General features: G+C 39.2%; 1 protein-coding gene across 4 annotated transcripts in view; it reads right to left on the reverse strand.

Moving 5' to 3' along the window:
- The window catches only part of ATOSA (atos homolog A), an 87,282-nt gene extending 70,017 nt beyond the window's left edge, over nt 1–17,265 (reverse strand). The window contains exons 1-2 of one of the 4 annotated variants that reach the window (XM_067747479.1): nt 17,072–17,265; nt 15,638–15,753 (exon numbers count right to left, since the gene is read on the reverse strand). In XM_067747479.1, the coding sequence (XP_067603580.1) occupies nt 15,638–15,653 (16 nt within the window). In that variant the 5' untranslated portion in view covers nt 15,654–15,753; nt 17,072–17,265. Of the gene's footprint in view, nt 1–15,637; nt 15,754–16,072; nt 16,854–17,071 lie in introns of those variants that run through there. The other 3 variants (XM_067747470.1, XM_067747460.1, XM_067747450.1) reach the window with 3 other exon arrangements.
- Nucleotides 17,266–20,133: the final 2,868 nt, after the last annotated feature.

The raw sequence follows: 20,133 nt of genomic DNA on the forward strand, positions 1-20,133 counted from the left end.
CGTAAGAATTCAGATGACTTTGAATAAATATTTTTTTTGCTATAATATGTGCATTTTGGTAGAAACATTTTAGAAATCAAGAATTTCTGAAACAAAGTCCAGGTGTTTTGTACCAAATCAAAGCAAACATTCCATGTTGTCAATCCCTTGATTTAGTACAAGAGTCCACATAAATTATAAAATACTAGATGCAATATCCTACAGAACACAGCTGAGGCAAATTGTCTGCCTTGAGCTATATTTAAGCTAGCTAAATACAGAATAAAATACAAGTTAATGGAAGACAAGATTTGAGTGCACTAGCAGGACAACAAAATGGCTAATAACTAGGGTGAACATAAAATTCTTTGTCCAAACAATGACACATTTAGAGTGAAAGGAGACAACTGTGAAATAGGATTGAACACAAGCGCAACAGGCATAAAACCAGGACCATCCCAGGTAGCATTTAATCCATCCCATCCCCCAAGAAAATGTGAATTTCATGGTTAAAACAGATATATAAAATGGTTTAAAAAAAGATATATAAAATGGTTAACTTAATTTTTTAATGTAAATTTTTTATTCCATGAAACTCACTGATCTGAGTCAAAATATAAAATTTATGATATTCTATGATATCTGAAATACTTTACAACTGTGCATTAGGTTTTTCAAATGTCCTTAAAAAAAAAAAAGTTACCATATGCAGCTCACTAGTCCTAGCTTTCTTGTCTGAAGGGAAGGGAAAGAAAGATCAGGTCTTCACCCACAAAGCACTGACAGTGATTAAGCACACAATAGACACTTAAATGTTTTCTCAAACATCTAATAAATGCCAGCTCTGAGCCCAGCACCATAACAGGTGTGAGGGAAGAAGTCAGATGCTGTGCTGCCCTTGGAGAACAAATACTCTAGTGAAGGAAGCCCAAATTGTGGTATGTGTCCTAGTCTTCTTTCATTTCCTAAAGCATGCCAGTCTCTTTCTAAATTCAGGACCTTTGTACATACTACTCCCTTGGCCTGCAATGTTCTTCTCCTCACTCGTTACACAGCTAGCTCCTGTTCTCACCTCACTTTCTCAGAGAGGCCTTAGCTAATCATCCCAACCAAAGGGGTCTTCTCCCTGCCCTAAGTTGTCACCCTCTTAACCTTTGTATATTTCCTTCAGAGCACTTAGAACATGTACTTACCTTACTTGTTGAAGAAATGTTAATGTATTAACAATAATAGGTAACATTTATTGAATATTTCTTCAGAATCAAATACTATTCTAAGCACTTTACATGGATTACTTCATTTAACCACTATGACAGTCCTTTATTTAGGCACTATTACTAGCCCTGCTTTTCACATGACAAAACTAAAGATGGATTTCCTCTATAATTCTTAATAAGCAGCTTACACTATTTCTTGACTTTTAAATTTTAGGCGTTATGTCTAATTTCTTTATATTCCTTTCTCTTTTTAGCAACCCAGTTTCAAGGATTAAATATTTCTTTCACTTTGAGTCTATGTATTACGATTTGACTTTCTTTTAAAAGTATGTATACATTACTTGAGAAGAATGTTAAAATATAATCACCTAGCCTTTGTTTCTTTCAAGTTCCTTGAGGAAGGCTGGATGATCATGATGTCATTTCTGATGCCAGAACCTAGAGGCAACTGTGATCTTGCTAGAGGTAACAGAGTACAGAAAAATACTCAACTGGCTAGCAGGTAATTTAAGTTTTACTTTTGTAGTTAGAGAGGTTACTTCTTTTTTGGGGGGCCTTATGTTTTCTCAACTGTAAAAATGAAAGAGATTCACACTCTCTAAGGACCTTTCCAAATCTGTTGTCTAGCAATAGCATAACTTTTAGAGTAATTTCAGAATAACAAAAGCATTTTCATGTCCTGAGCTCTTCATAATGGAATTTAATCTGTACCACGATGTAACCCGATGATTTTTTTTTCATTGTTAGTCATTCAGAGTCCCCTGGCAGATCCCTGAACTCTGCAACATAAGCTACAAGAAACAGCACAGGCCAGGGTTGTTATATGCTGGACTACAGAAACATGTCTCCAGGACTATCATTCAACCAACAGAATAACTACCAAGATTTGAGTATACTTCCTCAAAGGCACAGGTATGTTCCTTATTCCAACTTCTGAAGAGCAAGTATACCAACTTAAGAACATACATGCCCAGAGAAATAATTTTTAAGAAAGGAGTTATGAATGATGGAAAATAAGATTTCCTGCTGTGCTCTTTCTACCACAATACACTGCTGAACAAACCCCTCTTATAACCAAAATTTTTTTCTTGAAGCTTTGGTGTGAAAAGTGTTTATTTGGTTGGGTAGTGGAGAAGATATATGTTCATTCTCTCCTTAACACAGCTAGAAAAGCTTATCAGTATCGTGGGGAATCTCCTTACTCTTAATGCTCACATGCAGTTGGGAGGTACAAGGGCTTCTAATCCTACAGAGTTCATTAAGTTTCTCCCAGCAATTGTCTGGAATGAGAGAAGGAATCTCCAACTTCATCCTGTTCTTTTCCCCTTTATTTGTTCTAACACACAGCTACTTTAAAATAAACTGTGCAGTTTACTACTCTGACCAAAGAATATCATAAAACAATAGCCATGGTATTGTGTGCCATCTTAATATTCCCAAGAATTTTCATAAAAGGCAATACACACTAATCCCTCATATATTACAACAAATGGTGGTGAAGGGAAAAACATATAGAGAAGAAAACAGCCAACAGTAGACATGAGTGTCAGGTAATTTTTATAATACCAGGTAATAATGTAATTTTGAGGGCTAAAAAACTGAATTTAAGACTGTCAGACATTCAATAATCTCTGTTCTGGTTTATAATGAAATTATATAAATGTACTGCCAAATTATTCTTCCAAAAAGTTCTCTTAATCATACAAAACAGTAATTAATGGTGCCCCACTATCGAATGAATGAAGCTCAAAGTCCTTAGCTTGACATTCAAAACCCGAATCCCCTCATTCCCAAGTAACCCTTCCAATTCACATTAGTATACCTGCTAGCCCTCAAACATCTTTATTGCTCATGTCCTCTCTTCCAATCTTCCCCCTCTTAATCTCTGTAAAATTTCCATCTATCCAAATCAAATTTTTAAGGCTCAATACAGCTGCTGTCTCTGCCAAAAGACAGGCTTTGCCCTGAAATTAATCATCCCAGCTGAAATTAATCATTCCCTACAAACTCTGATAGTAGACATTACTTTTACCATTTACTGTACTCAGTTACGAATATCTTGTATTATGTTTGTTTGTTTGTTTGTTTGTAGTTATCTCATTTGATCCTTCCAATAACCTTGAGAAGTGGGAATAAATATTCTCATTTAGAAACAAAAATGGACACTGTAGAATTAATTCTTAGTTATAAAACTAACAAATCACAGAAAAATAATGCAAAAAGTTTTCCAGTAATAAGTTTTATGCTGCACCACAAAGATATTAAAATGCATGCAAGCATTCATTCAATGACAAATATTTATTGAGCAGCTACTAAATGCCAGGCACCAGTCCATGCATGGGGAAACACAGCAGTGGACAAACACCACTAAGTCCCTGCCCTCTTGAAGTTTACGTTCCTATTGGGAGAAAAACAAAAACAGCAAATAAATAAACATAGAACAGCAGGTCAAGCAGTGGTAAGGACTATGAAGAGTAATGCAGAGTCAACAGACAATAAAAGAACTGTACTCTTTTGATAGGATGATCTAGGAAGGCTTCTTTGAGGAGCTGACAACTGAGCAGAAAGTCAAATGAAGTAAAAGACAGTCATGAGACTTATATTCCAAAAGGGAACAGCAAATGCCAAGTCTCCATGGTGCCAATGTGCTTGTGGTGACTGAACAGCAAGATCGATGTGCCTAGAGTACAGGGAACCTTAGAGAGTACCAAAAAATGAGGTCAGATAGGTAGCATGAAGCTTCAGGATTAAAAATGGAATTCTTCCCAATGCAAAAATAATTTAAAATATAATTCTTTTTCAATTGAAAAAGTCTTAGAATTTCACCAATACTCATTTTCCTCTTACATCTACTTAGTCCAGGTAATTTTTTTTAAAGCTAAATAAAATAAGGAAAAATCTGCTAAAATCTTAATTAACTGTCCTATTTACATGACCTAATTTTTTTTTCCAGAAGCCAATCATTTTATTTACTTGTACTTTTACATATTCTTATGGTGTACTCCAAAAGCTTTCTAAATGTTGTTCAAACATCAGGGTCTAACTCCTTTTCTGTAACAGAAAGCAACTTACTTCCTTAAAAGGCAGTATGACTATAGACAATACCAGGACAACTAGAGAAATATGAATATAAACAGTATATTAGATATTAGCATTGTGCCAATAGATTTCTTGGGTGGGATAACTGTATTGCAGGTATGTAGGAGAATGTTTTTATTTTTAGGAGACACACAGTGGTATGATGGTAAATGTTTAACGACTGGCTCTGCAAAGGAAAAAAAAAAGCCCTGGTTTGTAGCACTGCCAATTTCCATGGTGTAAATGCTGGTACCATTGCTGATTTCAAGCAACCAACTTGATGCAGAGCTGGGAAGAAATGTACACAATCAGCTTTCACATGCTGTTACCAGCCAGTTCCACACTGAAGTACACAGGGTTGAAGTGTCATGATGTCTGCCACTTACTCTCAATTTATAGAAACAAAAAACAAAACAAAACAAAAAAGCCCCTATGTCTGTCTGTCTAACCACTTACCTATCTACTGACCTCCCACTCAAGAGAGATAAAACAAAAGTGGTAAGATGTTTACAATCCATGAAAAGTATTTAGATGTTAACTGTATGATTCCAACTTTTCTTGTGGGTTTGAAGTAGAGCAAGCAATGTACGGAAGTTTAAAGAAATCCTATGGCCAACTCTATTGTATACCAAAAAATTTGTTTGTATATCAAAATTTTTTTTGTATGTCAAAAAAATTTGGGGAAGTATACCGAATATGATATAGAGCTTTAACTTAAAGTTATTTTTAAGATCAAAACCTTGGAATTCCCTAGCGGTCCAGTGGTTAGGATTCCACATTTTCACTGCTGAGGGCTCAGGTTCAATCCCTGATCAGGGAGCTAAGATCCCGCAAGCCGCACAGCGCAGCCAAAAAAAAAAGATCAAAACGTTTTTAAAAAAAAGCAATTTGCCAATACTGAATGCTAAAGTTATACATTCTCCTACTATTATGAATTTAAGTAGAAGTGACCCACTGGATAATGCAACAAACCATGATATGTCTTCACAAAAGAAAATGGCTGATTTGGTTAAAAAATGTAAAAGAATTCTCTAGATGTCAGAGTAAAGTTTTATCAATATAAATGGCCCGATTTCAGCTACTGTTATCAAATTTTAATTCCATTCAGAATATATAAGTTTAATAAGTGGGAAAATAACAAATGGGAACTTCATATTAATTTAAAATGTTAATTCCTAACTATAAACTAGTTGTGCTCTCAAAAAGGATGTTTTAAAGTCCAAATAAAAGTCATACTTTGAATAAATATTATTTATAAATAATAAATAAATAAATAACAATTATAAAAAGTTATGACTAGATTCCCAGGCTAGCCTACCAAAGGTTTCTTAACCTATATTATTAGCCCATTTCTTACAGCATCATGGAACAAGTGTAAATTCTGGGTCACAGATGCAGAAGGGCCATGCTCCAAGCACTGAAATCAATCCTAGCTTATATTCTAAAATAAAGAAAAAAGCAATTTGGGGCACCATCTGACCATTCTAATAATTTCCATCAACCTCCTTCTAGTGTCCACCCCCACCCGAATCTCTTTGCCTTAACGCTGCTCTAAATGCTCTTAATGGTGTATGATCACCCAGAAATAGTTGGTGTGCTCCAATTACCTACTTTCCCTCTCCCCTTGCATGCACGTTACAGATGTGTAGTTCAGTACTTGTTTCGAGTTCCTCTAGTTGTATATTCCAGAATACAAGGTTCAGAGTGACAAACAATAAGGGCCTATCGATCTCTTATGCCTTTTATGATTAACTTTCACAACAGAGTACTGAAACATTCATTTCCTCAGTGCAGCTGATCCAAGTTGTGTATCCTTGGAAATAAAACACTCACCAATCTCTATCCTGTGCCAGGCACAAGCTAGGTGCCGAACCATAGGTTCTCAGTTCGTCTTTCCCACAATCCTTAAGGTTGATGTTATTAGAACAAAATGAACTGAAGTTCTGACAGGTTATGTAATTTGCTCAAGGTCATTTGGCTGATAAGTGCTGAAGTTAGAATTTCTAAGTTTGACCCTAAAGCCTTAGGGTCTTAACTCTTCCTTTTTAGCATGCTGAAATTTGAACTAATTTTATAACAAAATATGCCCATTATTTCAATAATCCAGAAAAATGTATAATTAAATATACATTTATTAATCTAAATGGATCTCTTGTTGGTGTAATTTCAATCAGAATAACAAGGGGAAACTTTAAAAACAGTAAAAACCAGGCACTGTGTAAATGGATAATTTTAGACAGAATGAACCCACCTAAGATACACTTGGGAGCACCTGGCCCTTTGCTCATCTGTACAGATGATCCTGTCCATAGAGCAAACCAGTCAACATATATAGCATTTCACACCTTATAAAGTTCTTTGACACATTATCTTACCTGAAACTCAGAAGCAACACTTTGAGCCCAGTACAATTTACAGATGAGAAAACAGGCTTGGAAGTTGACCCAAGTCACAGAACCTATAAGTGACAGAATGAGCCCCAAATCCAAACTCTAAATCCTTTGAGTCTTTATCCTACTTATACTCATAAATCTGAAGTTATCCAACAAATTTAATCTCTCTTTCTTTCAAAGAAATAGTAACAGGAACAAATTCAGCATGGTGGTTGGAGAGCAGAGAGCTACCAGAAGATGTCTGTGTGTGGATCATTTGTTAAGTAGATGTATATAAACTGGGGACCACCTATACCAAACAGCTTTTGCCTACTTCTTATTTTACAGCATTTTATTTCAATTTAATCAATTTAAAAATATAACCTTTTTTAACTTTTTATTTTACATTATAATTTATTAACAATGTTGTGATAGTTTCAGGTGTACAACAAAGTGATTCAGTTATACATATACAGGTATCTATTCTTTTTCAACTTCTTTTCCCATTTAGGTTGTTACATAATATTGAGCAGAGTTCCCTGTGCTATACAGTAGGTCCTTGTTGGTTAAATATAACCTTCTTTTAAGGTAAGTTACGGGCAAATATATCTTAAATCTATTTTTGTTAATTAGGTATAAAGTTGTGATAATAGACTAACAGTCAATAATGCAAACAAATTCCTAAAGTGAGAGAATTTCAGGTGGTGACACTAAAACAATCAATGATTGCTAATCATCTGCTTCTACTCCTATTTGCTCCACAAATATTGGGATATACTAGTGATTCATTCTTTCAGCAAATATATATTAAGCACCTCCTATGCACCTACCATGTATAAGGCTATCTGCTAGGTGATGGAAATATAGTTGCGAACAAGAGATAAGGTTCTTGTCCTCATGGAACTTAAAATCAAGCTGTGGAGACAGACAATAAGCAAAGAAAAAAATCACAGAATGTGGTAAATGCGGGACTTCCCTGGTGGCACAGTGGTTAAGAATCTACTTGCCAATGCAGGGGACACAGGTTCGAGCCCTGGTCTGGGAAGATCCCACATGCCGCGGAGCAACTAAGCCCGTGCGCCACAACTACTGAGCCTGTGCTCTAGAGCCCGCAAGCCACACTACTGAAGCCTGTGCGCCTAGAGCCCATGTTCCGCAACAATAGAAGCCACCGCAACGAGAAGCCCGCACACCACAACAAAGAGTATCCCCTTTTCGCCACAACTAGAGAAAGCCTGCACGCAGCAACGAAGACCCAACACAGCCAAAGATTAAAAAAAAAAAAAAAAATGTGGTAAATGCTATGAAGGAAACAGACTGCGGAGACACAGAACAACATAGGACACTAATTTAATAAATAATAATAACAGCTAGCATTAATTGAGCACTTTAAATAGAGTAGTCAGAGAACACCTCTCTGAAAAGTGATATTTAAACCAAGGTCAGAAGAATGACAAAGAGTTACCCATGTGATAACTAGGGAGAAAGGCTTTTTAGGCAGAGGAAATAGTGCACACAGGGCTGTGAATGGTCATCAAAAACCTAAAAGCTGGCCAATGGCACTGGGCATGCTGAACAATGGGAAGAGATGCAAAAAGCCTTATTATAATTTTACTGGATGAGTTTCTTTTATATGAAAAGGAATATATGAGAAATCTCAACTCAGGTTATTGCTAGGTCTGTCTTTGGTATTACACATGGATTAATGTCTAATATTTTGACTAGCTACTGGCATTTTTAGCCAGTCCATCCTGTTTCAGTTTAAAAAGAAAGTCTGACATAATCAACGTCAGATTTTTCACCCATTTGAGCAAAGACAGAATTAAGTATTAACAAATTGACTTTGGTTTACCTACTAAGAAAGAAATACTGTTTCCTAGTACTACAATTTTGCTTTTTCATTTAAAAAAAAGTCAGTATTAAGTTAGAATTTCTAAGTTTAACATTCCCTCAGTTTTTAAAAACTTCAGCTTTAAATGGGGGAAAAATACTACCATAATTAGGTGCAAAGTTGAGAAGGACAAAAGAATAAATGAATATAAATATTCTTCATTTAACAACTAATTTTTTTCTATACTTGTTCATAATACAGAGTGCTTAGGCCCCATGGGTTTCTTCACTTTTTGAAAAGGAAATCAGCTTTTGAGTCACTCTCCCTATGTACACATTAGCCTCTCAATTCTACCTTCCAATTATCTTTTTTCTCATCCTTCAAAGAAATGACAGTGTTCCACCCACTGAATCACTTCCTTCTTACTGAATGACAGGCAAAAACATAGGGAACCTCTATGTCAAGCCCTTTAGTACTGAATCTCAGAAGTTGTATCAAGCCAGCAATTACTTGACAGCTACTGATGTGTCAAGACCCATCAATGTAAATGGATGAAAGATCAACAGTAGTCATTTTTGGACTTGAGCTCACAGGGAGTATACAAAACATATACAGCTTAATTAGCCCCTTTCTTTTGTCCTCCCCAGCTTTCCCTAAATGATTGACTTCTTAATTAGAATATGTCCAATTGTAGCAAGAGCAGTTCACATTTGAATGTCTACTATATCCCAGCCATAGTTCTAAGCACATTACATGCACTAACTTATTTACTCAAAGTAACCCTAAGGCAAGGTACTATTACTTCCTCCATTGTAAAGATGAAGAAGGTGAGGCACAAATAAGATATACAGTTTTCCAAGATCACAATAATTAGTAAATCTGTTTTTCATTTTCCTCAGGCCTATTTTAAAACAAATTTGGTCCCAATATCTTATAATACTTTAATATAACATACTCCTACAAGTCAGAGGGTTAAGAGCATGTACCCAAGCTTATTTCAAATCTGGGCTAGCCCTCTTATTAGCTGCGTAACCTTGGGTAAGTTACCAAACCTCTCTCTCTGACTCAATTTCATTTATCTATAAAATGGAGATGACAATAGCATCTAATTCCTTGAACAATTGTGATGTTTAAATGAGTTACATATAGGGCTTCCCTGGTGGCGCAGTGGTTGAGAGTCCGCCTGCCAATGTAGGGGACATGGATTCGTGCCCCGGTCTAGGAGCGGCTGGGCCCAGTGAGCCATGGCCGCTGAGCCTGCGCTTCCGGAGCCTGTGCTCCGCAACGGGAGAGGCCACAACAGTGAGAGGCCCGCGTACCACATAAATAAATAAATAAATAAATGAGTTACCTATATAAACTACTTGGAATAGTGCCTGGCACATAGTATGTAGAAGAGTTAGCTGTTATTAGTAATAGTACCACACCACTTCCACTCCGGGAATTTAGCAAAAGCCTGATCTATTTAATCTAGTCAACACTTCTTTTCCTCTAACATCTGTCATTCGTATTGTCTGACTTACACTGGCTAACAATGAACTATTCTTAGCAAGTAAGCAACACATCTAACTCCCATGCTATTTTTTTCTAGTCCTTACCACTTCTTTCCTCCTATTTCAGTTGCCCAGGAAGAACTGTTTTGAGATTAAAATGGTTTGCATTATACTCTAGGCAAGTTCATAAGCCATCGCAATACTAAAGCTAAAGCCTAAATTTGTAATACAATCAAAAAGGGGGTTTCTTAGTCTATTCAGCCTGCTATAACAAAATACCATAAACTAGGTGGCTTATAAACAACAGAAATTTATTTCTCACAGTTATGAAGGCTGGGAAGTCCAAGATCAAGACACTAACAGATCTGGGTGTCTGGTGAGGACCAGCTTTCTCATTAGGCAGTTGTCTTTTCATTATAACCTCAGATGGTGGAAGGGATAAGGGCACTTTCTTGGGTCTCTTTCATAAGGGCACTAATGCCATTCACCCTCATGACCTCATCATCTACCAAAGGCCCCTACCTCCTACTACTATCATTTTAGGGCTTAGGATTTCAACACATGGATTTTGGGGGCACACAAGTATTCAATCTACAGCAGAGGGAAAAAACTAAGCATTCCTCTCAGTTTTAACCTCAAAAAATCAAATTGATTGGTATTTTATTCGTGGAACAGGTTTTACACTAATAGTTTTTTCTTAAGAATTATAAATGACTTACAATATGTGTTCAAATATGAATTGAAACAAAGTATGTTTAAATTATTAATGCCTTGATGATTTCCTGGATGTTATAGGCCTTAACCTTTCATAACAGTTGATAAGCTCAGACAACATTCTTAGAAATGTCTGATGAACAAACTGTTTCTAACCAAAGCATAAAGCATAGCAAAATTGACATTTATCTTTTAAATTGAAAAGATGTTGATTCTACTTAAATTGTTGAACAATACCATGAACTTGGGACTTCTGAAACCTTGGGACTTTTTTTTTTTTTTTTTTGCGGTACTTGGGCCTCTCACCCCCGCGGCCTCTGCCGCCGCGGAACACAGGCGCCGGACGCGCAGGCTCAGCGGCCATGGCTCACAGGCCCAGCCACTCCGCTGCACGTGGGATCCTCCCGGACCAGAGCACGAACCCGCGCCCCCCCGCATCGGCAGGCGGACTCCCAACCACTGCGCCACCACGGAAGCCCGCCTTGGGACTTTTGAAATCAAAACATAAGCTTATATTCTATTATTTTGAAAAATATTTTTATAGAAAAAATATGCATTCAAAAACAAACAAGATTATAAATACCATACATTTATACCATAAATAAATATTAAATGTTAAAAACATAAAATGCTTTAATTGCTTCTATGCAAAGACCATACTTCAGAAATCTCTTGAAACACTGGGCATTCAATATCTAACTAGGATCAGATCCAAACTTTACATCCTTGAGTACAAGGTGAAGTAACATTGTTTAACCTCTCCAGCTGCCCAGCTCTAGTCAGAATTTAAAAATATATTTCCAGGAAGCTTGGTCCACCCATGCCACCCCCTACATATAGAGGTTAAGATGTAACTGTAATAACAAATGACACAGAAATAAATTACACATACATCAAACATCCTTTCATAGCTTTTGTATCTTCTCAGATAACTATACATTAAAAGCCTACTAAATCTGCTTGAGCCTTAGCAGGTTACAGGTTATGAATGCAAAACGAAACAAGATACTATTAGGTTATTGCACATTTGACTATTTCTTTACCTCTGTTGAACATATTTTATAACCGACCAACATATAACCACCTGTAATATCTTGTTTAACATGGTAATGATCATTTATTTAAAACCTACTATGTGCCAACCAGTGTCGTATTTCATTCTAACAACTATGAGAAGTTGGAATTATCCCCATTTTACAGACAAAGAACCTGAGACTCTCAAAGATAAAGGAAATTAATGAAGATTACACAGCTAGCAAGTAAAGGAACAAGGATACAAATACAGGTCTGATTCCAAAACCTGTGCTAATGATAACATCAAAGATTCATCTTTGGCAGCATTGCACAAGTAATGTTATATAACTGCTGAAAAATTTAGAAAAAGAAAAAAGAGGAAAAAAAAGATTTACCTCAGACTATAGTAAAATTCTATTGACTACTGTGAAACATGGCCATTGTACAGTAACATCTTAATTATCTGGAAGTACAGTAGAAGGTCTTTTAATTTTCACTTAATCAACTAGCAAGATTGTCCAATGCTTTCCATATCTTCCATAGAAGCAAACTGACAGACATGAGCAGCTAATAAGTTACTTTCCAGTTGCCTGCACACTTCTACTCCTACTAGTTGAGTTGTATGCTTAAGTAGTATCTGGTGTTTCTTCCCAAATCTGCTTATGTGAATTTATTTTAAAACTATATAAATCAATGAAATGAATGCACAAAAAGGTTATTTCTGTGAAAACTACGTTGAATGCTTTGGAAAGCACATATTTTGATGAACATAATTTTGATGAATATATATTCTCTCTCCTCCCAAAACAAATTTCTGTTGACTACACAAATATCCTTGTAATTCCTGGTGTACACAGACACCTATAAAGCTGTGTGAAACATTAAAAAAGAATTTAACACTTTTTAAATGTAAAATATTCCACCCTTGGATTTTTTTGCAGTCTTATTCCACTTTAAAGAAATTGAAAGTAGAAATCTTAGGTGTACATTTTTGGTGTGGTTTACATAGGGAAGATCATATCTAACTCTGAAAAACAGACCCCATTTCACCCCCCAAAAAAGGGCCTTGAGCCTACACCAAAAGACAAATGAAATAATTAAGGCTGTTATTTTTTCTGATTCCTCATTTAAACTTTTTAAATTAGCCAACCAACTACCACATGCAACCATGTAGGATAAGAGGGTCCTTTTGCACTTAGAAACTTTCTGAAGCACAGCTGTATACCACTAAGCAAATATCTCACAGTTTCTACACTAGAATTCGTATACTTTCTTAGCTTCTGAGTGAATATCTGAAGGTTTTCCTATTTATTCTCATTTTTTAGAGAACTCAGTGCTAAGCATGGTTATCTAGTTCTTTATCCCAGAGACTAAAAGCAGTAAAATTAAAAGGAGACAAGAATAAGCATATTGACAACAAAGACTGTTGACAGCATGGGAATTCAAAAATCAGATCTTAAAAAAAATAGGCTGAAGTGGTTTAAGCTAGAGGAAAAAAAAAATCTGTGTCCACATATCATAATTACAACTGAAAATATTTTTGGCATTTGAAGAGTAAAGTTTCAGTTAGCCAGAAAATTAACTCATATAGAATAGCTTCTTAGTTACCAATGTAGAAAAAGTGAAGTATTACTGTTGTCAAGCTCTCCCATAATTGTGCCTTGCCAACCACAGGTCAAGAAATCAATTCAATGGATTATGCAAGCAATTTTTAACAACAGAAATAGAACAGAAAGTACAAGACCACACTGCACATAGTACGAGTAAGTATGTTTTGTGAAGTTTATTTCAGTATTTCTACACTACTTTGCAAAGTAAAAGATACTTCTTACTCTAGGTCCTGGTCAAAAGAAAGCCATGGGCCTAAAGACTCATATTATAAAATATAGTCACAATACTAAACTTTCAATCACCTCATTTTTACATCATAATGCTAAAGATAGCTACAATTTTAACGAGAAAAAAGTCTCCTTTTTAGGAGTCTTGATGCATAAATGTATTTACTTTTCCTAGTAATCTACATTAATATATAACATTTTATTGTGTTTAGTACTAGTTTTGGCTAAAATAGAGATTGTGTGCAAATACTATTTTTTTCAACTGCTTAGGGGACTTCCCTGGCGGTCCAGTGGGTAAGTCTCTGCCCTCCCAATGCAGGGGGTTCAGGTTCCATCCCTGGTCAGGAAACTAAATCCCGAGTGCATGAGGCAACTAAAAGATCCCGCGTGCCTCAACAAAGACCTGGTACAGCCAAAATTTTTAAAATAAACAAACAAACAAACAAACCTGTGTAGGACCTTAAAGCGACTTTTGCAACAACCACCAAAACAAAAACAAAAAACAAAGAGCAACTCTGATTTTCTTTGCTTGTTTATTTTGAGATGCAATTACCGACCTTGGTGCCATCTTTCCAAAGTCACAGATGAAATCTAAAAGTCTAAACTTGGCATTCTACACAAGCAACCTGCTTAGTAACAATATTCTTGCTAATACTTAATTCATACAAAGCTGATTTTAAGAAACAACCAAACACTTAAACTAATCCACTAAATTAAGTATGGCTTTCTCCACTTCTTTCTAGTGCATTTTAAGACAGTATTACCAAAGATGTATTTTAATAGAAAAGAAAATTTGACTTTCTAATCCAGTTTGAAAAAATATATGGAAAAAATAACCAGTTTAATATATATCTTTTAAAATTATTTTATTTTATTATTTTAAATTATCATTTATTGATTGATCGATTGACTGCCATGTCGAGGCCTGCGGGATCTTAGTTCCCCTACCAAGGATCAAACCTGTGCCCCCTGCAGAAGAAGCACGGAGTCCTAGCCACTGGACCGCCACGGAATTTCCCTTTTTTTTTTTTTTTTTTTTTTTTGCGGTATGCAGGCCTCTCACTGTTGTGGCCTCTCCCGTTGCGGAGCACAGGCTCCGGACGCGCAGGCTCAGCGGCCATGGCTCACGGGCCCAGCCACTCCGCGGCATGTGGGATCTTCCCGGACCTGGGCACGAACCTGTGTCCCCTGCATCGGCAGGCGGACTCTCAACCACTGCGCCACCAGGGAAGCCCTCCCATATCTTTTTTTAAATAAGCATCTAATTCATAAAGATAAATTAACATTTCCAATCTGAAAGTCTCAGATTTGGAAGGAACTCTGTCATCTAGTCCAACTCCCTACCAAATACATTAATCCTCTTCCTACAATGTTCCTTGGACTCAAATTCCCATATGACAAACTCCTACTACCACTATATTAAAACCTTCTAAAGTTGGTCCTTGCAATGGCCAATCAAAAGCAGATTGATAAATGAGTTTTCAATTCCTTTGAAATCCTTGAGAAACACAGTGTATGCATTATTCCCATAAGTCCTGAAAATACAGGTTTATTAAGGAAATGGCACATTTACAGTTACTTATTATAGGGATTTCAGTAGCCCTGTGTATATACTGATATACTGGACAAAGCCCTGGAGTACTCTGCAAACTTTTAGAGTTTGCCTAAAGCACAAAAATCAGCAATGACAAATAATATTTGTGAACTCAATTTTAAATTTTCTCAGTTTATCAAGATCAAATTCTCAAGTTGAAAAAACTTTTAAACTTCTTTAAAATCGAAGTTAGATTGAACCTAAAAATGAGTAATGTAACTCTAAAATGATACCAAGTATTGTGGCAACAGATACACGTGCTGTTCTTGGCAATTTCATTTTTAATATCTCTTGAAACTAATACTTTGAAGACACTTTTGAAGAATGTATTCTCCCATCTACTTCCTAACTCTTCCATGCGCCCTTCTCTACCTTACCAGCTGGAATCTGTAACAGAAACAAATAATCATATGTAATTCACAGAGAGTTGATCCTGCCGCAGAACTAGGTTAACTTTTCTAAAATGGGGCACAGAAAAAAAAAATCCTACTTAAATCAATTATTTACCTCGGTCTGGCTTCATCTTCACGCCAATTTCCACCCAAGGTGCTGTGAAATACACGTGTGGGTTCTTTCAACAGGCTCGCCGCCGATTCTGTGGCTACTGCTCCGTTTTTAAAATGCTAAAAGACATCAAAATAAAATTAATCTGGTCTTGCCCTCAACACTCGATCTTGCAAGAAAACTACTGCTAACAGGCCTCTCCCTGGCACTAAGCGCGGTGACAGCACCATCCGCAGGTCTGAAAAAAGCAAAACTCTGCACCGCCCTCTCCCATCTCCTCCGGACCAAGCACCCCTCTTCCCCGCCCCTGTGCTCTCCAGGCCAACGTGTCCTTCTTTGACACAGTGTTTCGGAACCAAAAGGAAGACCTATTTATAACCTGAAGGTACAGGCAGGGAAAAAAAAAAAAAAGGATTCAAACAACACAAGCTAACTAACCCCTTTGTAAGAAAAATACCGCTGGGAACAGTGGCACCTCCGCAGTGGCTGGTATAGAAATGCTCCGACCTGGTGACTTGGGCGCAGGAAACTCTTCAAGACCCCAAGCGCCTCGCCTACAGCTCCGCCCGCCCCGCCGGGCCTCACCTGTGTAGTTACCCTCTGGCTAGTCTTCCTGCCTCAACCGCGGCCAAGTTGACACAATGAGAGGGTCAGAAAGAAACGCGAGTCATCTCCTCGTGCCCAGCCCCCAGTCCCAAACGAACTCTACTGGGCTGTCCCGGGGCGCCCCTGCCACCCCCCGGCCCTGCGAAGTCTTCCCGGGAAGGTGTTTACGGCCGGGCGCTCGCCCCTGCTCGGCGCAGCCTGCCCGTGCGGCCCCCTTCCGTCCCGCCGCGGCCCTGATTTCCTTCAGCCACGCCGTCCGGAGCGCCGCGCCAGCCCTTTTCCCCGCCGGAGAGTTGTTTTCATGGCTCCCTCGGCCGACCTCTGCTGACTAACTCGCTCTCCTCTCCCGTCCCAATCCCTCCTCCTCTTGGCACTTCTCTCCGCCGCTCGCCCAGCGGCTCACATCACACTCCCACCTCAGACGTGAGGCTCCGAGAGGCGCAGGGCCGGCGAGAGCGGAATGTGGCGCGCAGCGGCCCCCGGGGCTGCGTTAGAGGACCATGGGGGCCCGAGACAACAAGCCCGACGCGGCTCCCCGGCGCCCCTGTGGCCATCCACCCCCGCCTCGGCCGCCGCCTCGCTCCGCTCCCGGCGCTCAGCCCCTCGCCCTGCCTGCCCGACTCGCACCCGAGCCCCGCTGCCCCCGGGCTTCGCCTGCCCGTCGCCCCGGCCGGCCCGCTCGCCCCGCGCCTCTGCCAGCTCTTCGCCCGCCCGCTGCCTCTAGCTCTGGAGCCCCAGCTCCCGGTCCCCCTCGCTCGCCCAGTTCTTTCTCTTCAGTTTGCCCTGTCAAAACACTGCCCGGGTCACGTGTCCCAACAACAGCCAACCCACCGCTCGTCACTTCCTCCCCGGCGGCCTCCGCGGCGGGCGCCCGGTTGTTATGGCAACGCTCCCCGCGCCCCGGGGCGCTAGCCTGGGGGCCTGGGATCCCTTGCTGGTGCTGCCGGCTGCGAAGGGCCGGCGGAGCCCGGGAGGCCCGAAAGGCGCCCGGCGCTTTGGCCGCGCTCGCCTCCTGCCTGCGCTCCGAGCTGGCTGCGGCGCTTCTGGGACCAGGAACCGGAGCTGCGCTATTAGAGCACAGGGTAACTGGGGAGATGTCATCCGAGGGCCTGCCCCAGACGTGGAGGATAATTATAGTCTCCTCCTCCTCCTCCACACTGGATGCTGGCGCAGAGTTGTGACCCAGCCCCAAGGGGCTTGCAGTGCACGGTGGAAGTCGGGTCTAATTAATGTGGCCAAGACAGGAGAGTGGGCAGCCATACGCTGCAGGGATTGGGGAGTTTAAGAGCAAAAACCCTCCCCAACCAGATTTTTTTCAAATCACCAGGGGTTTTAGTAGGATTCGGAACCCAAGCTCTAGAGGCCTTCACTGTGCTAAAAATAACTTTTATAGCCTCTAAAACACTGACTCATGGCAGGAGGACACTTTTGACACCGTGTTATTGTTAGGGAGCTGTAATTTTGTTGTTGTGCTATAACAATGTGACATGATGACATTTCGTGTTGCGATGTTGTATCATCATTTCAACACAAACAGATGACAAGGATCTACTGTAATTAAAACAAGCAATCCTAACAAGGGCTGAAGCTATTAGCTACTCAGTTTATAGACAAAGTACACATGGGGTTGTGAGCTCAAAACAGAGACAAAGAGAAGTACAAAATTTGCAATCCTCTTTGGTTTCATTTAGAAAAAGCCTTTTTTTTTAAGAAATAATTTTGCATACAAGAATCACAACAGGCAAGTACTAGGTTAGGTTTAAAGGTGATTTACTTTAGTCTTTGTACTCTTCTGAGGTTTCCAAAGTTTTACAGGAAGTATGTTTACTTCTACATCAGAAAAGTTTTTGTAAATTACAAGATTGGGATTGCATTTTTTTTGCCTCAGATCTATTAAATACATGAAATTTTTATTATGAAGAAAACAATATTTTCTGGATGTTTTCATATGCACAGTAAAATTACATACGCACCTGCAATTAAAAACCTTAACTCTAAGATTGCAACTAATCAAAACAGGACAGAACATTTAGGAAGGTAACATTCATCTTCATGGGAAATGTTCTGGCATCCTGAAGATGAAACTTCTGACAAATGGCAACAGTTCCTTTATGTAATAGCTGCAAATGTTAACTCCCAGTGGATTTGACTTTGATATTACAGAATACTGTAGTATGTAGTTTCTTTTATGAACTGAAGCTTTACTTGTTCTAACATCACTTCTCAATTAACCTTGGTAATGGGAGACAGAAAGAGCAGTTAAAGATAATCCAAAATCCTAAATTTAGCACAACAGCTGGGACCAGATAACAGCTATTGTAAAGGCTTACTGGGTGAACAGGCAGCAAGATTTGTGATTTAGCTCCTCTTCCTCTGCCGAATTTGCAAGAGGTATAAAGACCAGAAAAATGTTGAGAGTAGAAGCTGAGAATATTGGATAATCTGGAAAACAATTCTCTTTTAAACAATTAAGTTTGTTTTTTGTTTTTTGTTTTTTTTGCGGTACACGGACCTCTCACCGCTGTGGCCTCTCCCGTTGTGGAGCACAGGCTCCGGACGCGCAGGCTTAGCGGCCATGGCCCACAGGCCCAGCCGCTCTGTGGCATGTGGGATCTTCCCAGACCGGGGCACGAACCTGTGTCCCCCTCATCGGCAGGCAGATTCCCAACCACTGTGCCACCAGGGAAGCCCTAAACAATTAGGTTTTAACAGCACATGGATAAATGATGCTGTCTGAATATTTGTTAGACTACCTTGAAGCTTTTTATTGAGAATCTTAAATTTGTTGAAAAATTGGAGATCATTATGGTAGTGGAAAAATATTTTAAAAGAGGTGTATTTTTGACTCATTCATTCATTTTTCAAATTATTTTTTCACTCAGCCTACATTTATGGAGCACTCACTGTCTGCTAGGCATATGCTAGTTTCTGAGAGCACAAAAGTCACCAAAAACAGGGTCATTACTCTCATGGAGCTTACAGTATTGATTACTACAGTTGCATAGCCTAGGTCAAGTCACATTCTACAGCCTCTTTTAACCTATAAAAATGAGGGGTTTGGACTCAGGCAGTAAATAATCTCTTTCCTTTCTAATTCTAAAACAATCCTGTAATTGTATAAAGCATTTGTAGAATGGTTGGAAATAAGAACCTACCTACCATGGCAACTCTAAGTGTTGGTGGTAAAGTGTGTTTGCACCTTGGAGCACTCAAGCAAAACAAACATCTCTGGTTCCTGCTTGGTGAGGTGTTGGGTGAAGAAAGCAAGTCAAAACAGCTGGCAGGGGGCTTCCCTGGTGGCGCAGTGGTTAAGAATCTGCCTGCCAATGCAGGGGACATGGTCTCGGTCCCTGGTCCAGGAAGATCCCGCATACCGGGGAGCAACTAAGCCTGTGTGCCACAACTACTGAGCCTGCGCTCTAGAGCCCGTGAGCCACAAGTACTGAAGCGCGCATGCCTAAAACCCATGCTCCGCAACAAGAGAAGCCACTGAAATGCGAAGCCTGTGCACCGCAACAAAGAGTAACCCCCTCTCGCTGCAACTAGAGAAAGCCCGCGCGCAGCAACGAAGACCCAAAGCAGCCAAAAATTAAATAAATAAATAACTATTTTTTAAAAAACAGCTGGTAGGAACCTTTCCCCTTTTGCATCTGATTTGCTCTCCATTTTGCTTTCCCCTAGTGTTGCAAAGACTTGAGTAATTAACTTCAAAAAAGTTAGCTCATCTTCAGCTAGGAGGTAATCCCCTCAATTTTGATATGTTTTGCTGACATGGGCAGTGTATAACAAAACTGTGTGTTTAATGGAGGTGTTTTACTAACTAAGGTGATGAGGATTACTGGTTTGCTCACTTTATTAGTACAAGGCTATTACTGTTACCAAGGTCATGGAAC

The sequence above is a fragment of the Pseudorca crassidens genome, chromosome 1 (genome assembly GCF_039906515.1).
Source record: "Pseudorca crassidens isolate mPseCra1 chromosome 1, mPseCra1.hap1, whole genome shotgun sequence".
Classification (NCBI taxonomy): Eukaryota; Metazoa; Chordata; class Mammalia; order Artiodactyla; family Delphinidae; genus Pseudorca; species Pseudorca crassidens.